Below are 21,966 nucleotides of genomic sequence, written 5' to 3' on the forward strand. Positions count from 1 at the left end.
TCTTCTTGGGTCCAACTTCTTTGAGACTCTCTGAGCTTCCTGGATTTCCTGGAAGTCTACTTCCTTTGCCAGAATGGGGAAGTTCTCTTTTATTATTTGTTCAAATAGGGTTTCCACTCGTGACGGTTCCTCTTCCCCTTCTGGTATCCCTATAATTCGAATGTTGGAAGGTTTAAAGATGTCCTGGAGGTTCCTAAGCCTCTCCTCATTTTTTTGAATTCTTGTTTCTTCATTCTTTTCTGTTTGGTCATATTTTCCTTTCTTCTGGTCTGTTCCCTTGATGTGAGTCCCAATTTCCTTTCCATTACTGTTGGTTTCCTGTGCATTACCATTCATTTCAATTAGTTTAGCTTTCATATGTTTCTCTAATTTGTGACTATAATCAACCAGTTCTGTGAGCATCCTGATCACCAGTGTTTCGAACTTTGCATCTGAAAGTTTGGCTATTTCTTCACCACTTCGATTTATCGGCTCTGGGGCTCTGAGTTGTTCTTGAGCCATTTTTGGTCTGTTCATGCCCATTAAGTATGAAAAGCAGAGCCTTAGTTGTTTACCAGGATGGGGCAATTTAGGTCGCTGGTTTGTGATGCTGTATGTGGGGGCGGGGTCGAAGAGGGAGCAATGGCGGTCCTCTCTGCTCGCCAATCCGTCCCACAGCCCCGGCCTGTTTATCCGAGCAGAAATGTGCAAGCCCGCCGCCCTGCATGTGCGGTTTCAATGCTCGCCTCTTCACTGGTTTATCTGCACGCAAATGCTCTACCGACCACAGACAGCCAGTCACGCCTCTTCCCTGTGTCTGCCCATAGCTAGCCCGCAACTGGGATCTGCACCTTCGGCTGCTTGCACACCACCCGTTCGGGGATCTTTTTGCCAACCTGCTCTGCTGCTGGCTTCGTTCCTCTTGCCGGTTTAGCTGAGCATTTCATTGTCTTTGGACTCCGTATTGTCGATTTTCTGTGTGGTTTGGTTGTGTTTATTCTTGTTAAAACTTTGTTTTTAGATTTGGGTTGTGCACGGATGCAAGGTGTTTCCACCTACATCTCCATCTGGGTGGAAGTCCCAAGAGAAACTGTTGAAGATTTTAAAAAACAAGGGGGGAAAATCTACTTAAACTCACATTATTTGGACTTTAAGACCCTGATCTTCCCCTACTGGTCACATTTGTTCTTAAAATATGAATAGATTTTGTTGTTACTTCTCTGTTCACATGAAGTGTTACCCAAGATTACTTTTTGGCTTTAGAGCTTCCTCATGACATTTTTCGCCACTGAGTGTCTAAGGGTGGAGATTAAAGGGTTCAACACGGGTGTTACCATAGTATAAAACACAGCCAGTTCTTTATCAATGGGAAAAATGATTATGGGGCAAAGGTACATACATATACAGGGTAAAAAGAATAAGACAACTACAGTAACATGGGAGGTGCACATGGAGAGAGCCTTTTGTTGTCCTTCCATTGTCCTTCCCTGCTGTGTATTCTTAGGGAGCAAAGAATGAGGATATAAGAGGTGACGAGAACAGAAAAAGTGAACATACAGCTCAGTCCACTGTTGGCAGTAACAAAAAGTCCAAAGATGTGAGTGTCAGAGCAGGAGAGTTTTAGCAGAGGGGAAAGATCACAGATGAAATGGTCAGTGACATTGGGGCCACAGAAAGGCAGCCAGATGATAAAAAGAAATTGAACCAGAGCATGTAGAAATCCCCTGGCCCAGTCCACCACCACCAGGAGGCCACACATGTGCCTGTTCATTGTGATGGGTAGTGCAGGGGCTTCCAGATGGCCATGTAGCACTCATGGGCCATCACCAGGAGGGGGATGATCTCAACTCCTCCACAGAAATGTTCAGCAAAGAGCTGATTCACACACCCACTGAGGGAGATAGTTTACTTTTCAGTGAGTAAGTCAAATACCATTTTGGGGGCCACGATAGAAAACTAGCAGCCATCTATGAAAGACAAGAAAGAAAGAAAAAATACATAGGGGAGTCCAAGGCTAGGCTGGTGGTGACTGTCACTACAATGGGTAGGTTGCTGGATGCAGAGAGAAAGTAGATGATTGAGAACACAGCCAACAATAGTTTTTCATATGCAGGTTCTGGGTCAGGCCAAGCAGGGTGAATTCTGTCTCATTGTTCCTTCCCTCCATGAATACACTTTAGCATTTGGACACTTGATTTATCTGTGAATAGCACAGGGGTTCCAACTGTGGCAGATAAATTTTGATCAAGTAAAGAATTTCTGTTAGGGTTGTTTCCTGAAAGACTGATGGAAACCCCAGGCAGATAAGCCCATGTTAAATTTGGGCAGATAAGCCCAAGTTAAATTTGGGTTAAATTTGGGCTTACATAACACTCTTTTTCTATCAGCCCACCCCTCCCCTACCTCCTCTCCATACTCATTCATACAAGAGTATACATAACACAGTTTTGTGATTTGACATTCCAGATGCCTGTCCTGGAATTGTGTATGAATGAATATTCTCCCATTAATTGCCACAGTATTTTACCCCAAAGAACAATAGGGATAAAGAGAGAACCCACAGAGGAGCAGAGGCTTGGATGCAAGTGTATTCTCACATGCCTCTCACCTAGTCACTTGTGCTGAGGAGGCTAAACCTCAGAGTTCATCATTCCTGCTATTTTTAATTTGTTTCAGGGTGAATATAAAACATTAGCTGAGTTCAGTTTGGAAATTAGGAGTGATATAGTCACATTCCAGAAAAACTGAACTGAGTGGATGTTTCAGGGTTCAGTGAGGTATGCCTGGCAGTAAGACTGTGAGCTTGTACTACATGGAAACACTGTTGTCTAAGGGGAGCTTCACACAGGAAGGAAGAAGAACTTCCTGCAGGAGATGAAGCAGACAGCCCGAGGCAGTGCGGAATCCCCAGATTTATTTGAAACACTAGAATTCACTACTTGGAGAACTTGTGTCATGTTTGTTTAGGTCTCAGGGTCATTTTGCAAATCAAAACTCAGTCTAAGGGAGATTAGAAAAATGCTTGGGATCTCTTTATCAAAGAGCTACATTGAAGGCAAGGAAGAAGCAATTTGTTGGACAGAGTGTCTTCTTTATAGTCAGAAAGGCTACTTTTTTTCTTTTTTTTTCCACTGAGTACTAGCCATATGATATTGTGTACTGATCTTAGTCTACTGTGCCCAAACTTTCTCACCTATGAGATAGGAAAAATGACAAGTGGTGCAGAAGATCTAAAGAACATAATTATCACACAGGCCAAAGTTTTACCCTAAAGGAAAAACATGTAGCTTCCCCCACACTCCAAATTCTTGCTGAAAGAATAGAAATAAAAAAACTCACATATTATTATTCTCAAAATACTTGATTGTTATAATATTAAGAAAGAAGAGAAACAAAGGGGAAATAAATCAACTAATTATTTAATCTAAGACGTTAGAAAAACAACCAATTATATAAAGAGAAAAGGTTGAATGTAGACGTCAGTACATCAGGCAATGGAAAAATATTGAACTTGATAAATAAATTTAAAAGTTCCTTAGTATTTTAAAAATACAAATAAAATTGATGAGCACAGATAAAGTCAAGAAGAAGAGAATATACTCAAATTGCAGAACGTCATTATTTAAAAGAACATTATATATAGTTCATAAGATATTTTTCAATAGTTGGGTAGGTAATTTTCAAATAAAGTGTTTTCTAATGCCATCACCAGTTTAAAAAAAGAAAAGAAAAAGAAAAAAGAGAGAAACCAAAACAATACCCAAGCAGTATGTATTAAAGTCTTCCAATAAAACATAGATCTATTCACAAACAGAAAAACAAAGAAGGAAATATACATCTGAACTCTGGGTTGGGAAAGAGCATTTTAAGTGAAGTGCAATGGTATAAACACAGGACAAAACTAATAGGTTCAGCCACAGAAAAATATGGGATACACTGGAAAATACTTGCAACAAGTGCAACAGATTGCCATTGTTATAGAAATAGTTTTTACAAAAACAGTCTCCTCACCCCATTATTAAAATAGGGGAAAGTAATATAAAGAAGTGTAAGGCAAAACATTAAACATCTAGAAGACATTAGGCGTGAGCAAGGGCAGGAGGGAGAGCCAGCTGGGCCAGGTTAGCAGGTCTCTGTGACTGTTTAGGAAGGGATCCTAGAGTCTGGCACCTAAAGCACTGAGTTCTAATCATGGGAGGTTGGGTGCATGAGGCAGACAGTGTCTATCAAACAGTCTCAGTAATACCTGTCTCACAGTTATAGGGAAGATTGTGCACTTAACACGTGAAAACCCCTAAGTCAGTGCAAAACTGATATTCTACTGGTAATGCCCTGAGGATAGACACATGGAGGCTAGAGGAACTGCTCTTTCACAATAAAAATCTGAATGAAGCTGAAGAGTAAGAGTTTTGTTGGCTCTTCTATGTGTATATGATGTTGGGCAAATTCCTCAGCCTCTTTGCACCTGAATTCCCACATCTACAGAAAGGGGGTGATAATGGTACCTATCACAGGACTGCTATGGGGGTTCTATGAGATAAAGCATATAAGGTGCTTAGATTAGTGCTTGGCATAGGGGAAAGGCTCACTGTCTGTTGTAATTTTCTGTTATAGGAAATCAGAGCTCATGATGGGAACAGTTCCGGATTTTGGCAAGAATTGTCTCAATTCTTCTATCTATCATTTATCTATGTATCCATCCACCCATTTATCTTATCTTCTTTACTTTTATAGTTGGTAGAATCAGGGCAAATCCAGAAATTAGGATAGAAGAAAGACCAAGTTTTAAAGTAGTGAATATTGATTCATAAGTCATTGTAATTCTGAAATCTTTCTCTGAGTTCTGATCTTTTTACTAAAAAACTCTGACAGTGAAGTTGAAAATCCTTGAAAAGTTGTAAGAGATAAAGGAAATGAGAATGCAATGAGAACTAACAAATAATGTCACTCTGCCAAGTGTGGTATTTTATCTAATTCTCACAGAATCCACATGAGAGAGGAATTAATAATTCCGTTTTATATTTAAGGAGATTGATGCTCACAGTGAGCATCATTTAGTCAAGGTCAAAAGAGCTGATATTTGGTAGAGTTCTGATTTAAATGCCAACTGATCTACTTTCTAAGCCAGAGATCTAACAATTACATTATTGTAGACCCTTTTGACACCAGGGGTGTCACACTCATTTTCACCAGGGGCCACATCAGCTTTGCAGTTGTCTTCAAAGGGCCGAATGTAACTTTAGGACTGTATAAATGTAACTACTCCTTAACAGTTAAGCAAGAGCTCGGAGCTGCTGCCATGTAGAAACGAGGTGCTGGACCTGGATAAAACAAGGTCAAGGGCTGGATTCGGACCAAGGGCCCTGTGTTGCCATATGTGCCTTAGACACTGATTCCATGATGTGCCCCACGCACTGTGGGTGGTGGGGAGGAGATGCTGATTCAGACTGGCTGTGTATAATTTCGAGGGTTTGGTTCTACTAACAGTGGCAGGCAGGACACACCCCTCAGCCAGATACCATGCAGAAGTGACCATGTGGGAGGGCCATTTTAATAGTCAAAAAGGAAAGCATGAGGAAAATTAGAAAATACTTTGAAATGACTAAAAATGAAAACACAACATACCATAGCCTATGGGGTACATATAAATCAGTGCTTTGTGTGATTTTTATCACTATAAATACCTATGTCAATGAAAGAAGGAAGATCTCAAATCAATAATCAAACCACCTTTATTATTAAGATACTGGAGGAAAAAACCAAAATAAAACCAAGGCAAACAGAAGAAAGAAAGTAATAATGATTCAGACACTAATATAAGAATTAAAGAATAAATGAATGGATCAAAAAATTGTGGTACATATACACAATGGAATTCTATGCAGCAGAGAGAAAGAAGGTGCTACTACCATTTGCAACAACATGGATGGAACTGGAAAGCATTATGCTGAGTGAAATAGGCCAGGCATTGAAGAACAAATACCATATGATCTCACCTTTAACAGGAAGCTAAATAACAAAATAAACAAGCAAATAGAATAAAAACAAAGACACTAAAATAGAGAACAAGTGGGCAGCGACCAGAGGGGAGAGGGAAGGGAATTTAAGGGGAAAAACGGGGAGGGATTTTGAAGAACAAGTATGAAAGACACAGGGATGAGGACTGTGGGGGGGGGGAATGGGAGGAAGGTGGGGAGATGGGGTGGAGGGGGGGACAGGATGGGAGAAATTGACAAAAAAAAAACCGTACTTGAAAAATAACTAAATAAATTTAAAAAAAAGAAAAAAAAGGAAAAACAATGGTTTTTAACCATGTTATATACTTAAAAAAATTAAAGAATAAAGGATAGAAAACTAAAAAACCAAAAAATGAATTTTTTTAAAAGGTCACCAAAGTGAAAGACCTTTGCTAGATTGACTAAAAAGAGAGATGGAAGATTCCAACTATTAAACTTAGTAATGAAAGTGGGGACATTACTACCACCTTACAGAAATAAAAAAGATTACAAAGGTATACTATGAATAGTTGTACACCAATGATTTACTTAACATAGATAAAATAGACAAGTTCTTAGTAATACACAAACTACTGAAACTTGACATGGCTCCTGGCTCCTGGAGTCCGTGGCATTATGGATGAGATGAGAAATTCACACGGACTACCAAATCCTGTGGAGGAGAAGGGGCAGTGCAGCTTTTCTCTCAAGGGGAGAGCACCTCTGAGTATCTCAGCCACCCTCTCAAGAGGAGAGCACCTTGACCTTTGCCTTGACAAACTTTTATTGGGTTCAATTTGCACAGGAATACAAGATGTATATGTAAAGCTCATCAAGCATTGTCAGGCAGAAGTGATTAAACAACAGGTAACACTGAAAGAAACTCTGAGAGCTTATTCTAAGTCAGGGTCAGATAGTTAAAGGGCCGTAAAACTTTGAGGAAGAAACTCACTTCCAGATTGGACCCTTATCATTTAAATTGAGGGTATTAGCAAAGTAGGTTTCATAGGATTTTGTTCATTCTTTCTTAGGCCTGATGCCCTAGGGAACCTGCCCTTTCCAGAACAGGGCTGCAACCACCTCCAGCATTGTTTCAGGCTTAAGTCAGGCAGCGGAAGTAAGGCAGCCAAGAGATTAGGAGACTTCTTGCAGACAGAATGAGGACTGAGGCTATGTCAAAGCTGCGGGGTAAGGTCCAGCATCCCCTATTGCTATAGCCCCTCAATTCCTTCCCCGAGGGCCTCTTCATGACCATACTTGTCTTAGGTTGTCCCTATTTTGAAGATTCTTACCTGTCATTGCCTAACCCGTCATCTACACAGGGCCAAGCAGGGAGAAGAGAAAGGGGCCAGAGGTAGTGCCCCTACAAGGAAGATAAATTTTATGTTCTAAGTGGCTTATGGTCCCAAAGTCCTTTACTCAGCCTTGGCCATGGGGGATTACAGCTTCTGAAACCAGGTAGGGCAGTTCCCAACATACACTAATACAAATGAAATGGATAGTATGAATATACTTATAATGAGTTAAGAGATTAAATTAGTATTGTCAATTAGAAAAAAAACTCTCCCCCACACACAAAAGCAACTAGGCCCAGATGGCTTCACTTGGAAGTGAATTTTACCATACTTCTAAGAAAGAATTACTACCAATCCTTCATAAACTCTTCCAAAATATACAAAAGAAAGGAACACTTTCTAAATCATTGTATAAGACCAATATTATCCTGATATCAAAATTAGACAAAGACATCACAAGAGGAGAAAACCACAAGAAACTCTTATTAATTTAGATACAAAAATACTTAATAAAATACTAGCAAACTGAGTCCAAAAGGCTATAAAAAAGATTATACACCAAGTGGGATTTATTCTAGGAATTCAAGGTTGGTTTAATATATAAAAATTAATCAGTGTAATACACCATATTAGTAGGTTAAATGATATAATGCTCAGTGATGGTAGATACTATTATTACTATTTTTCCCAGTACTCTATCCACTGCCTAGCCACACATTGAAATAGAAACAGCTGCTTTAGCTCTTATGATATGTTATTTAAGCCACAGCCTCTCCTAAGGCTGTAGAGTACTCGCTTTGTATGTGTTTGCGAGATGGAAGAACATACATGGCTATTCAAATCTCCTTTGTCCTAGGATATCTCAGTTAGGTAAGTTCTTTTACTGGATGGCCAGTAGAACTCCTAGACTCCCCACAAAAGTCAACAGAAGAGATAACAATTATTTTTATATTTTCATACCATGCAAGTTGGGACTAGGATTCTAGCCTTCAACTGGCCTACAACTCTAGATATCATTCTGCCTGAAAATATGTCAAGTTGCAATATTCCTACAGAGTATAGCCTGGAATGTGTACAGTACAGTTGAGAGACTGACTCAGTACTTCAATCTCCTCTGTTGACCTCAGCCAGTGAGGAAATTTCCTCAGGGACATGCAGCCTGAATGAAATAATATGTTGTTGTTGTTTACATAGCATGAAGAGTCTTTCTTGCCCCAGTTCACTACATCCAAGGGCTTATAAGAAGGGTGCTTTATCACGTAATCTTCTAGACTAGGAATATGGGCTATTACTACATAAGTTTAAATGCAGGAAAAAGCACCAGTTGGGTGAAGGTGTGTTGTTCATAGAGGAATCCTCCCAAATACCTGTTTCTAAGGCAAGATTTTTTTTTAATGTTGTTCAGTAACAGTTGTCCCCATTTCCCCCCTGCCCTGTTACGCTTCCCTGCCCAACCCACCCAGCATCCCACATTTAGTTCCTCCCATCTGCCTCCCAAAGACACCCTTGTCTTTGTCCTTGGGTCATTTTCACATGTTCCTTGACTTGACCCTTCCCTAAGGCAAGATCTTTAAAAAACAGAGATAATTAATTCCTGGGAGGGCATAGCCTTAGGTACATAGATAGGTCCTTTAATGCTGTCAGCATCCCCTCGGTATGCTAAAAAAGAAGGTGCTTTCTTATTTCAAGAGCAGAATAAGAGGGGTTGGTTATTAGGTGATAGAAATGTTTGTGCCACTTGTTCTATAACTAGAGCTAGCTGCTGAAGATCTGAAGTTCCCCTTAGTACCTGAGGTCTTAGGGTTTCAAATTCAACATCTCGTTTTTTCCTTTGACTTGAATTTTTAAGGCATTAGTGCTTTAAAAATGCTTGATGAATCCATTTGGACAAATTTGTGTCATTTTGGTATTATTTGCTTCCTGTAATATTTGCGTCCAGTCAGTAGGGGCTTGAAAAATATCCATTACACAGCATTATGTTTAGACAGCTACATATATAGTTATTTCTTACTTATAAATACACTGGGCATTCTCTTTAACTACAGAGGCAACCATGGTAAGTTAACCAGAATTGCTTATTTTCAATCCAGGTTTCACATTTCTATTTCCTGCCAAGAGGTTTATAATTAAGATAATTGATGCATGACTTTCTGACATTTGATGGGGATCACTTTGAGATGTTTTAGGATATTTTGCAGAAATATTTGCTATTCTCACTGTACATGACTATATCTATATACTCAGGGACAGATTTACAGTGTGTGGATCCCTGAATGAATTTCCAGGCTTGGGAGTATGAGACACTGTAGTAGTGCAGCAGGGTAGAGCTTGACAGGTCACCAAAGGTTTCCTCCAGGGGTAGGAGATGTGATGTGATGGTTTGTATAGTCCGGGACTGATCACTCATGTCCTTGAAACAGGGCTCTGACTTTGATAATTTATAGGCATGAAAGGGGGGGACCCGTCTTGTACTGATAGGAAGAAATATGAGAAACCAATGAAGAAATGTGGGAAACAATATGAGAAGAAAGAAGAAAAATTTGAGGTGAAGCTGAGACAGGGAGTGTGACCTTCACTGTGGTCAAGACATGTTAGTATGGTATTCTATCATGTAAATGTGCCATGGTTTTTTGATCCAATCATTTACTGATGGGCACTTAAGCTGCTTCTAGTACTTGGTCATTATAAATTGTGGTGCTCTGAACACTGGGGTGTATAAGTTCCTTTGAATTGGTGTTTCAAGGTTCTTTGGGTATAATCCTAGCAGTGGAACAGCTGGGTCAAAAGATAGTTCCATTTGTAGTTTTCTGAGGAAATTCCATACTGTTTTCCTTACTGGAAACGGTATGGAATGGCGACATATCAGTGAAAATATTGCCACATGGAATATCTGAGATTTTCCTGCCTATGTTATCCTCTAGGACTTTTATGGTTTCATGACTTATATTTGTCTTTTATTCATGTTGAATTTATTTTTGCTCATGGTGTAAGTTGGTGATCAACTTACATGTAGCTGTCCAGATGTCCCAACACCATTTGTTGAAAAGGCTATTTTTACTCCATTTTATGTTTCTGCCTCGGGTTGAATATTAAATGACCATAGAGACCTGGATTAAGTTTTGGGCTTTCTATTCTGTTCCATTGGTCTGTGTGTTTGTTCTTAAATTGTTTGTTCTTAAATGGTGAAATACTACACAGCAAAAAGAAAGAATGAGCTCCTACCCTTTGCAACAGCATAGATAGATCTAGAGAGCATTATGCTAAGTGAGATAAGCTAGAAGGTAAAAGGTAAATATCATATGATCTCACCCATAAGTGGAACATAATCAACAAAACAAACAAGCAAGCAAAATATAACCAGGCACATTGAAATTAAGAACAAATTGACAGTAACCTGAGGGGAGGTGGAAGGGGATAATGGAGGTAAAGGGGGAAAGGTTTCTGAGAATATCTATAAAGGATACATGGATGAAACCAAAGAAGGTGGGTTTCATCTTTGGATGAAACCAAAGGATCAAGGGTGGGAAGTGAGCATGGCTTGGGGGTGGGAATTGAAACAACTGTATTTGAATAACCATAAAAAATGTGAAAAAAAGGAATTAAAAAAGAAATAATAAAAAAGACATGTTAGCATGGGACAGAGGAAAAGGACATTTGCATTTTATTTTTCAAAGGAAATTTTTGGCTCTAGAACTGAGATCTGTAAGAAGAATGTATTAAAATACGAGATCTGTGAGGAAATGCAGTACCTTCTGCTATGGTTGTGAATGTGTATTAAACTTCAGGCCCAGGGACGCTTTTCATTCTGACTGTACTCAAACTTTCTTGGATCTGTTCTAAACAGTAAGACCTTATTTCTGCTACATAGATTGTAGTCCCAACAATATAGCTGAATTTCTGCATCCATGAATTGAGCCCCCTTTTAGAGAATCAAGAAAATTATTGCTAAAGATAAGAGATGAAAGTCAATTCAATTTGCCACCATAGGGTGATTTTTTTCTTGTATACAGCTTGTCTTAAGGCATCATAAGAAAGGCAAGGTGTGGTGGTGGGAAAAAAATTAGTGTGTTGAACATTAGAAGATTTGTATCCTTGCTGTGATCTGATATAATCAATTAGCTGCATTTCCTTGGACTTTACTTCTCTGGGCCTTGGTCTCCTTATCTTTAAAGAGTGTATTTAAAGAGTTGATGAAAATGTGAGGTTCCAAAGGATTTCTAAGGTACAACAACTCTAGGGTCTTGTCTGGTGGGTCCTCAAACTCATTAGTATGTGACAGGTTAGCAAAAGCACTGCCATGAATTTCATGTTGGTCACAGACATGGTGTTAGGTATCAAGTGACTTGTCCAAACTCTGAGATGGCTGATTCCTAGAGGCAGACAGGCTCTATACTGGAGATGTCCTAATGTTAAAGACCTAGAGACAGACATTCTGGATTTGAGTACAGGTTCCTCTATTTCCTTTTATCATTATGACTTTGGGCAAGTTGTTTATTTTCTCCTACTCACAGTTTGCTTTTCTTTAAAATATAGATAACAGTGTACCAATCATAAAGCACTGTCATGAAGATTAAGTGAAATAATGCATGTAAAGTACTTAGTATAGTGTTTAGTAAAGAGGAAACACTCCACAAAAACTATCACATTGTGTAAAAATAAATTTCTGCATGCTATGAAGAAGGGTGAAAGCAGAGTTATAATGAAACTTTACATTTCAAAGTATCTGAACACGTGAAATTTAAGCACTAATGGAGGTTTCTATGCTTGGAAGTTTGTCTGCTTAGGTCTTTGCCTTTTCAATTTGTGGGCCTTGTTATGAAAGACCAAGGTCCTTCAGGTAAATTAACATTTTCTCTGCTGCTCATTTCTTTGAAAATACGAGTATTAGAAAGTTTGAGTGGTAATAGGCACACTGATGGTCTTTGAACCAGGGCAGAAAAAGAACTGATTCTGTGCTTGAGCCTCTCAATTAACAGAAGGCATCAAAGACATCAATTTTGACATGAGACCAAGCTGTTTTTCTGTGATGTGGGACAAAAGGAGGCAGATGGAAGCTGTAGAAGGGAAGTGTTTTACAATATGTCCTAAGTACTTCAAGGTTTGCAAGAAACTGAAGTAATAAAAGAATTAATGATGATGAGTAGGTCAAGTTTGTGTCTGATTTCGATTATGAAATCTAACCTTTGGCACAGATCTTACAGAATTTGTAGAAACATTTTAGTAGTCAGTTATTGGTTCTCTCAAGGGCTCTCTAGAGAAGAGGTGGCAATTAGCAGTGCACTCAACTTTCTTCTGTAGGGTTCCAGCCCCTGGAAGGATTCTTTGATGCAGTGGGATATCCAGAAGGGAGGCTGCTATACTGAGGCTGGGACTCTCAGGCTAGCTTCTCAATGAAGCACTTGTGGAATCATCTTAAAAAGGTTTCCTTCCCATGTAACTCATTATGTTCCTTGTCCATGTGTAACATGGACAGTTCATCTTACCCTTTACTGTGTGCTTTTGGAATACATTAAGATATAGAAAATAAAAGAACCTGATGTCCAGCAAAAAGTGAGAATGAATGATGACAGAATCTAGTTTTAAATACTACTTGGAAGTGGAATTAAATGATATGTGTATTCTTCATCAAGTAAATGTTAATAGACTTTGCATTAACCTTATCTGGTTGATTATTTGGAGTTGGCATATTGAATATCAGCATCAATGGTTTAAGTTCCTTTTTTCTTCTTTCTTTTTAGAGGTAAAGCATTTCTTCCTGGAGTTTTTAATCACACATACTATGAAGATGGAGAATAAAAGGAATGTGACTGAATTCATTTTAACAGGTCTTACACAGAACCCCCAAATGCAGAAAGTAGTGTTTCTGTTATTTTTGGTTCTATACTTGGTAACACTCTCAGGCAACCTGCTCATTGTGGTTACCATTACTACCAGCCAGGCTCTGAACTCCCCCATGTACTTTTTTCTGACCCACCTTTCCTGGATAGACATAATCTATTCTTCTTCTTCAGCTCCTAAGATGATCATGGACTCCCTTCATGAGAAGAAGGTAATCTCTTTCAATGGTTGCATGGCTCAAGTCTATGCAGAACACATTTTTGGTGGTACTGAGGTCATTCTGCTGACAGTGATGGCCTATGACCGCTATGTTGCCATTTGCAAACCTCTGCACTATACCACCATCATGAGCCACAGGCAATGTGCTTTCCTTCTGGGAGTGTCCTGGGCTGGAGGATTTCTCCATGCAACTATTCAGATCCTCTTCATAGTATGGCTACCCTTCTGTGGCCCCAATAGGATTGATCACTTCATGTGTGACTTGTACCCTTTGTTGAAACTGGTCTGCATGGACACTCACTCTCTTGGTCTCTTTGTTGCTGCCAACAGTGGGTTCATTTGCTTATTAAACTTTCTCCTTTTGATGGTCTCCTATGTGGTCATCTTGCACTCCCTAAAGAACCATAGCTTACAGGGGAGGCGCAAAGCCCTCTCCACCTGTGTCTCTCACATCACTGTAGTCATCTTACTTTTTGTGCCCTGCATATTTGTGTACCTGCGTCCAGTAACCACGCTGCCCATGGATAAAGCTGTTGCTGTCTTTTACACGATGGTGGGCCCTATGTTAAATCCCTTAATCTACACCCTCAGAAATGCTGAGGTGAAAAATGCTATGAGGAAGCTCTGGAGGACAAAAGTGACTATAGAAAAAGATTAAATAGAATCATTGAGCATTATAGATAGAAGTAATAGAGAGAATCCAGTTCAAGCCTGTTAGATCTGTAGACGAAACCATTGACTGTAAGAAGAAGTTGGGTAGTACTTGCCGATAGCCATTTAAGCACAGAGTCAAAAGTTAGACTGGAATCCAGACTTACTGTCTCCCAACTGTCTTTTATCAGCATAATTTACTGCTTCTTAACAGATAAATAATGGTATATTACCTGGAAATTTGAAGTATCTTTAGAAGCTAAAAGGTATGGATCTAGAGTATTGGATTGGTGTTAAAATAATCTTATTATATAATATTGAGATGTGGGTTCCCAGTGGGATTCCAATCTTTTGGGAAAGGTGTAGTTGTTTCTCAGTGGGTGGGGAAGTTCAATGGGTTGCCTTAAGCCAGAACTAGTTTATGGTACCTAGACAAAGACTGATAGTCTAGAAAGGGACTGGCAAGCTGGGAGAGACTCACTGGAGTGCTGGTGGGTTGAGGCTGGTGAATAAGAAACTGTGGACTGGACTGGCAAGCAGGAAAGAACCCTTTGGGGTACAGGTGGACCAATGCTCTAGTCATTCATTGTCTGCTGCTGAGTCCTAGGATGGTAAGGCTGTGAGCTGCTGGCAGCCCAAGATCACAGCAGCAGGTCACAAGGGAGCACTGGCCCAGTGAAAGGGCCTGGAGCTGGACACAGCAGTGTTCACCAAACTCTGCTTCCTCACTGTTGCCACCAGAGCTCAAGCCTCCATTCTCTCCCATCCAGATCACTACAGTAACCTCCTAACTGTGCTCCTGTTGGTTGTCTTGTCCTCTTCAATCCACTTCCCATACTGTAACTAGAGTTATTGTCCTAAAACTAAAATCTATCTATATCACTCACTGTGAAAAACAGTATGGAGTTGCCTCAAAAAACTAAAAATGGAACTGCTGTTTGACTGAGGGATTCCACTTCTGGGAATACATCCTAAGAAATCAGAAACACCAATCAGAAAGAATATATGCACCTGTATGTTTGTAACAGCATTATCTACAATAGTCAAGATTTGGAAGGAGCCTAAGTGCCCATCGGTAGATGGGTGGATTAAAAAGCTGTGGTACATTTACACAATGGGATACTACTACTCAGCCATAGAAAAGAATGAAATATTTATTTCCCCTTGCAACAGGATGGATGGACCTGGAGATCATTGTGCTAAGTGAAACAAGCCAGTCAGAGGAAGATATATACTGTATAATTGCACTCATATGTGGAATCTAATGAGCAAAATAAAACTAGAGGCATAGATATGTGGTGGACTCCGACCAGCAGAGTCTGCCTGTTGTGACTGAAGACAAGAATAAATGCACAGGCTACAGCAATCCTGTGGAGGAAACGGGGACGGCACAGCCGCTCTCTTGCCTAGATAGGCTTTTATTGTTTTAGTAAAGTTGCATCAAAGAAGTATTTATTATCTATTACAGAGAATATTATTGTCTACATTTTAGGTACAATTAAGAAAATGAAAATATCATATGCAGAAGGGAAAGGTGGCGAGCTGATTAACTCTGTTCTTGGGAAAAGTCACACAGTCTTTGAAAATTACCTTGAACATAGAAAATACACATTTATTGTTTTAGACCAGGGTGATGGAATTTTAGCAAGAGTAAGCCATAAAAGTCTGTATACATTTTCTAGGCCTGATTCCCAGAGGAATAGTCGGTTTGAAGGTCTGGCTCCAGTCTACCACCTTGCTTCTGTAAGTTTTTCATACAGAGGTGAGTCACATCTGCCAGGCCAAAACAAGCCAGTTCCTTACAGAGATAGATGGCAAGGACTACAGATTTCAGAAGGGAGAGATTGGGAGGAGCTGGAAGAAATTATTCAAAGAACATATATGCATATATGCATAACCCATGGACACAGAAAACAATGTTGTGAAGACTGGGTGGGAGGTCGGTGGTGGGGGGCAAAGGGGAGAAATACAGGATATCTGTAACAGTGTCAACAATAAAAAAGGACTTTTGATCAAGATGGAGACATATGTAAACACAAGTTGACTCCTTGCACAACCACAGCAAAATTATAACTAAACTACAGAACAACTATCACTCAGAACCATCACAAAATCAAGTTTTATGGAAATCTGATAACTAAAGAATTAAAAATGTCACATTCATCCAGAGAGGTAGGAGGAGTAAAAGGCACAGAGGTAGAGATGTGGAGTCATGGAATGGGCTGGTCCCACATCCATGTGTGGTGGATAAAAATTGGGAGAGATATCCAGGGAATGAAGGATCCCACCCCTACACTGGACCACCAGGCCCAGTGTTCAGGTGTCAGGAAGATAAGCCCCCATAACTTCTGTGTGTAAAAATTAGTGGGGATTGGGTTGGCGGAAGAAACTGTGGGATTCTTAGCAATCTCCTTTTAAAGAGACCCACACACAGACTTACTCAGACTCATTCCCTATGGGCTCCAGCATGAGGGCAACAGCTTGAGGGCACTATTAGCATACAAGGAGGGACTGAAGCATCAGGGCAAGAGCTGGGGGACAGCTTTCTCCCAGACAGAACTGTAGGAGTGACCATTGTTTTATTACTGAGCCCTTTCACTCCCCTGGCCCAGAGCCACAGTGTGGTGGCACTATATCCAAGACTCCATCAACCTAGTTCATACAGTTTTCCCTACCCAGGTGATTACTTAAGGTTCTGTCTCATCCAACTTAGGGGCTCACCCAAGGTGTTTACAGTGGCTTTTCCATAGGAGTGGTTTGACTTGGTGTAGGCTTCAGAGCTTCCTGAATCTGATCAAATTAGCAACAGCTGAGTCCAGCCCCTGTGCCTCTTGCTAAGTGGCCCCAGGCCTGGCTCTAGTAGAAGCCACCTGCAGATCACTTTATTGCTTAGGCCAAGAGGCCCCAGACAAAACACAGGTGGTGACTGACCTTGGCCTGCACCACCTAGGAAACCCCAGAGCCTGTGAACCCAGTGGACAATTACAGACCACATCAGAGCACCACTACTCAACCACCTCCAAAAGACATGGAGGGAGGTGATTGGTGGCCAGTGGTCACAGCCAGTCCTAAAGATGACTGGCCTGGATAAGTCCATCTCACTGACCTGCTGCCAGCAATCAGGACTCAACTACAAGAGGAAGGAGTACATAGCCCACACAGAGGGTATGCCTCAAGTACCCAGCTTGGGTGACAGGACAAGTCTGTGCCATTGTACCTTAAAGGATACCTATTATGTTAGGCCACACTACCAAGACAGGGAAACAATACAGCTCTACCTAATACATAGAAACAAACACAGGGGAGCTGCCAAAATGAGGAGACAAAGAAATATGGCCCAAGTAAAAGAACAGATCAAAATTCCAGAAAAAGAATTAAATAAAATGGGGATAAGCAATATATCAGATGCAGGGTTCAAAACACTGGTTATAAGGATGCTTAAGGAACTCAGTGGGCGTTTCAGAAGCATAAAAATGATCCAATCAGAAATGAAGGATGCATTAACTGAAATAAAGAACAATTTACAGGGAATCAACAGTAGAGTAGAGAAGCCCAGAGTCAAATAAATTTTTTGGAACATAAGGAAGCAAAAGATATCTAATCAGAATAGCAAGAAAAAAAGAGAATCTAAAAACGCAAGGATAGTGTCAGAAGCCTCTGGGACAACTACAAGCATTCCAGCTTTCACATCATAGGTGTGCCAGAAGGAGAAGAGAAAGAGCAAGAAATGTAAACTTATTTTAAAAAAAAAGAAAACTTCCCTAATTTGGTGAAGGAAATAAACATGCAAGTCCAGGAAGCACAGATAGTCCCAAACAAGATGGACACAAAGAGGACCACACCAAGACACATCATAATTAAAATGCCAAAGATTAAAGATAAAGAGAAAATTTCAAATGCAGCAAGAGAAAAAGAGATAGTTACCTACAAAGGCATTCCCAGAAGACTGTCAGATGATTTCTCAAATGAAACTTTGCAGGCTAGGAGGGATTAGTAAGAAGTATTTAAAGTGACGAAATGCAAGAACTGTCAACCAAGATTTCTCTACCCACCAAATCTATCTTTTAGAATAGAAGGGCAGATAAAGTGCTTCCCAGATAAAGCTAAAGGAGTTCATTATCACCAAACCATTATTATATGAAATGTTACATAGACTTATTTAAGAAAAAGATAAAAACTATGAACAATAAAATGGCAAAAACACATATTAATCAATGATTGAATCTAAAATATAAACTAAGCAAACAAACCAAACAAAAACAGAATCAGATACAGAGGCCAGTTGAGAGGGAGGTTTGGGGAAATGGGAGAAAAGGTGAAGGGATTAAGAAGTACAAATTGGTAGTTATAGAACAGGGAGGGGAATGTTAAGAGCAAGTGTTGGCAATGGAGTTGCCAAAGAACTTATATGAATGACCCATGGACAAGGACAAAGTTGGGGGGAGTAGCCGAATGGAGTGTTGGGCGCTGAGTAGAGGTAAAACTTGGAACAACTATAACAGCTTAATCAATACAATATAATAAAAAACATTAAACTGACTTTCAATGCTTTCTCCATAGTACTTAGCATGGAGGTTTAACATGATCATGGAACTCTTTTTGATCTCTATTATTATCTCTCCAGCTTCATGTCTTGCCATTTTCTCTTTTACAAACTCAATATCCAGCATGGTGCCCAGCACCCAACAGGAGGCTCAGTCAATAATTGTTTAATGAGAGGATGAATTAATTACCACAGCTATGCTGATTTGGTTAGGTTTCCCCACACATTCTTTTTCACTTCCTGGCCTTTGTTATATATTCCACTCCCTAGGACAGTCCTCCAACCTCATGTCTGTTCACTCTGCTTAACACTTCGTTGCATTTATTAAGTTCTGTTTTTGATGCTTTTTCATTATAAACCTTTTCCTGATCCAGCAGGTCTTTGTAGTGTGTCCCTCCAATGTAGTTTCATAGTACCCTGTGCCTCCATGATTTCATTATTGGTAACACTGTGTAATAATTTTCTGCTCCTTCCTGGGATACTGTAAGTGTTCCTAAAGTCTATGAAGACAGGAATTGGGTCTCTTTTTATTCATCACTGAAGCCACCACAACTATCAACATGCCTGATACTTCCTGGGGCTTGGAAATATTTGTTGATTAATGAATGAAAGAAGAAATGAAAGCAATAGATTTATTCAAAAAATGCTTGTGTGTAGATGGAGTCACCTGTTTTTAAAAAATAGCTTTTAATAATAAAATGTAACCCCAAAGTACACTGATTTACAGAGAACTATAACATAAGCTGCTCACATCCATAAGATAATAAAATCTGGTTGACAACAGGGAGAATATCAAGGTAAACCAATTGCTTATATGCTGAGAGCTGTAGTTTCAAATTTTTCTCAGCCTCAGTGAAAGCAGGAGCAAAAACAAATTGTAGTTCCCCTAAGAGTTCTCACCAGAATTCTCCTTAGACTTACAACACACAAGTGTAGGAAAGAATTCCCTAGCCTCCAATGTTACCTTTTTGCTCTTCATGTTATTGAATTCATTTATCTTCCTTTATACTTTCATTCATTTAATATTTATCATGTACCAGACACTGTGCTACCTTGTAGAAACTATTATTATATAGCAGACAAACACTTAATAGGGTATGACTGTATAATTAGTCGAAATTCCTGTATTATATCAAAGTGTTCAGCAAAGGAACATGAACAGAGGACTCGTGGGCACGAACCATGGTGGGGATTGAGTGTGGAAGTTGGGGGGTAGGGCAGGGCTGAACAATGGGGGAAAGTGGCAGGACAACTGTTACTGAACAACAATAAATAAAAAATGTTCTTTTATTGGAATCATTACTTTTTCATATGGACTAGCAGCATAAGATGAGTGGCCAGAGCAATAGAAAATTGTTTTAAAACTTCCAAGGGGATTTGGAAACATGATGTAATCTTCACTTCCTACCTATCAGAGGTTAAACGGCTAATGCTGTTATAGCCCTAAGGAAGTTTTATATTACAGTATAACAGGCAACATATGACAATCGATTGTGATATATAAAAATAAGGACAGTTATTAATGAAAAATTATTAGATTTTTAGTTATAGATAAAAAAAAAACTAGTGAATACATTGTGTCTAGCACAGTCCCCGACTCAATAGAATTCCTATCATTATTGCCTGGCAGTTAATAGCAGTTAAGGACATGATCTGGGAAACTGGTCAGTTTTGCTTACTGGCTTTTTGATATACCTGTTTTGATACCTTTTGGCTTTTCTGTCAATTTCCTCACCTGGAAAGTGATGATAACAGCAGTGCCTACCTTCTTGAATTGTTACAGAGATTACTGGTCAATAACAATAAAATTTCATTATTTCTCTAATTTGTTGTTAGAAGAAAGGCCTGTGAACCATACACATAGTTGAAGCTAGCAAAATTAATCCCTAATGTGGAAGTATTTTTAAATATGCAAAGAATGGTCCTAGGTTATGTCTTTCTCTCTTGCATTCATTTCTACTTCTCTCTGTGGAATCTATGATTTATAACAATTAATTTTTTTTATCCCATAAGTATTTATTGCTGAGATAATCCAAAATATCCTTTGATATTTACCTCACTTGAATCACTGTTGGGCTCCTGCACACCTATTTGTCACCTGAAATAATTTCCTACTGGCATCCTTCATCTGGGAATTTCTCAAAGTATAGATTAAAGAATTTCACATGGGTGTTATGATAGTGTAGAATACAGCAACTGCTTTATCAATTGATAATGTAGCTGTGGGTCTCATATACACAAATATGCAGGGCACAAAAAAATAAGATGACCACTGTGATGTGGGAGACACAGGTAGAGAGGGCTTTGGGTCTTGCCTCTAAGCTGTGGTTCCTTAGGGAGCTTAGAATGACCACATAGGAGACCGTCAATGGGAGGAAGTTTAACAGACAGATGAACCCACTGTTTGCAGCAACAAGGAGCCCTAGAGTGTGGGTATCAGTGCAGGCAAGATTCAGCAAAGGGTTCAATCACTCATAATGTGATGTATGACATTAGAGCCACAGAAGGGTCATCTGAAGATGAACAAAATCTGTATGGTTGCATGAAGAAAGCCTCCCACCCATACTACTCCCAGCAGCAGGCCACACACCCGCCAGTTCATGATGGTTGTATAGTGCAGGGGCTTGCAGAAGGCCACATAATGATCATGAACCATCACAGTCAGCAGGATGCCCTCAGCACCTCCAAAAAATTGTTCCCCAAAGATTGTTCCCCAAAAATTGTTCCCCAAAGATTTGAGTCATGCATCTATTGAACAGGGTGGTGTTCTTGAAGTGAAGAACTACAATAAGTAGGTCATGAAGTGAATCTACAATAAGTTTGGGGGTATTGACAGAAGAATGGCAGGCATCAATAAAGGAGAGATAGGCAAGGAAAAAGTACGTGGGAGATCCCAGTGTTGGGCTGGCATTGATGGTGACCACCATGAGCACATTTCCTACCACACTGATGACATAGATAAAAATAACACAACAAATACAACTTTCTGCATCTTTGGATTCTCTGTGAGCCCCAGTAAAACAAACTCAGTGACATTCCTCCTGTTCTCCATGTAGTTTTTAAAAATATATTTTATTGATTATGCCGTACAGCTGTCCCATTTCCCCCATTTCATTCCCCTACCCCAATATTCCCCTCCTTTAGTTCATGTCCATGTGTCACAAGTTCTTTAGCTTCTACATTTCCCATACAATTCTTGCCCTCTCCCTATTTTCTTTTTTTAATTTTATTTATTTATCTTTAGAGGGGAAGGGAAGGAGAGAGGGAGAGAAACATCAATGTATGGTTGCCTTTCGTGCGTCCCCTGCTGGGAACTGGCCTGCAGGGAACTGGTCTGCAACCAAGGCATGTGCCCTGACTGGGAATCGAACCGCGATTGTCTGGTTCACAGGCTCGCGCTCAATCCACTGAGCTACACCAGCCAGGTTCCCTGTCTATTTTCTAC

General features: G+C 39.8%; 1 protein-coding gene and 2 pseudogenes across 1 annotated transcript; 1 reads left to right on the plus strand and 2 right to left on the minus strand.

The window, feature by feature from the left end:
* Window positions 1-1,238: 1,238 nt before the first annotated feature.
* On the minus strand, window positions 1,239-2,146 carry LOC119064436 (olfactory receptor 4C5-like; annotated as a pseudogene).
* A 10,909-nt stretch (window positions 2,147-13,055) lies between these two features.
* Window positions 13,056-13,985, plus strand: LOC128628538 (olfactory receptor 4C12-like). The gene has a single exon (XM_053673107.1). The coding sequence runs from the start codon at window positions 13,056-13,058 to the stop codon at window positions 13,983-13,985; it is 930 nt and encodes a 309-aa protein (XP_053529082.1).
* Window positions 13,986-20,586: 6,601 nt separating this feature from the next.
* Window positions 20,587-21,573, minus strand: LOC119064489 (olfactory receptor 4C46-like; annotated as a pseudogene).
* Window positions 21,574-21,966: the final 393 nt, after the last annotated feature.

The sequence above is a fragment of the Artibeus jamaicensis genome, unplaced genomic scaffold, assembly GCF_021234435.1.
Source record: "Artibeus jamaicensis isolate MK-2021 breed Jamaican fruit bat unplaced genomic scaffold, CSHL_Jam_final contig_797, whole genome shotgun sequence".
In the NCBI taxonomy this organism is placed as follows: domain Eukaryota; kingdom Metazoa; phylum Chordata; class Mammalia; order Chiroptera; family Phyllostomidae; genus Artibeus; species Artibeus jamaicensis.

What these genes read in the sequence shown, in the direction of transcription:
- LOC128628538 (XM_053673107.1), top strand. Translation starts at nt 13,056, where the DNA reads ATGGAGAATAAAAGGAATGTGACTGAATTCATTTTAACAGGTCTTACA.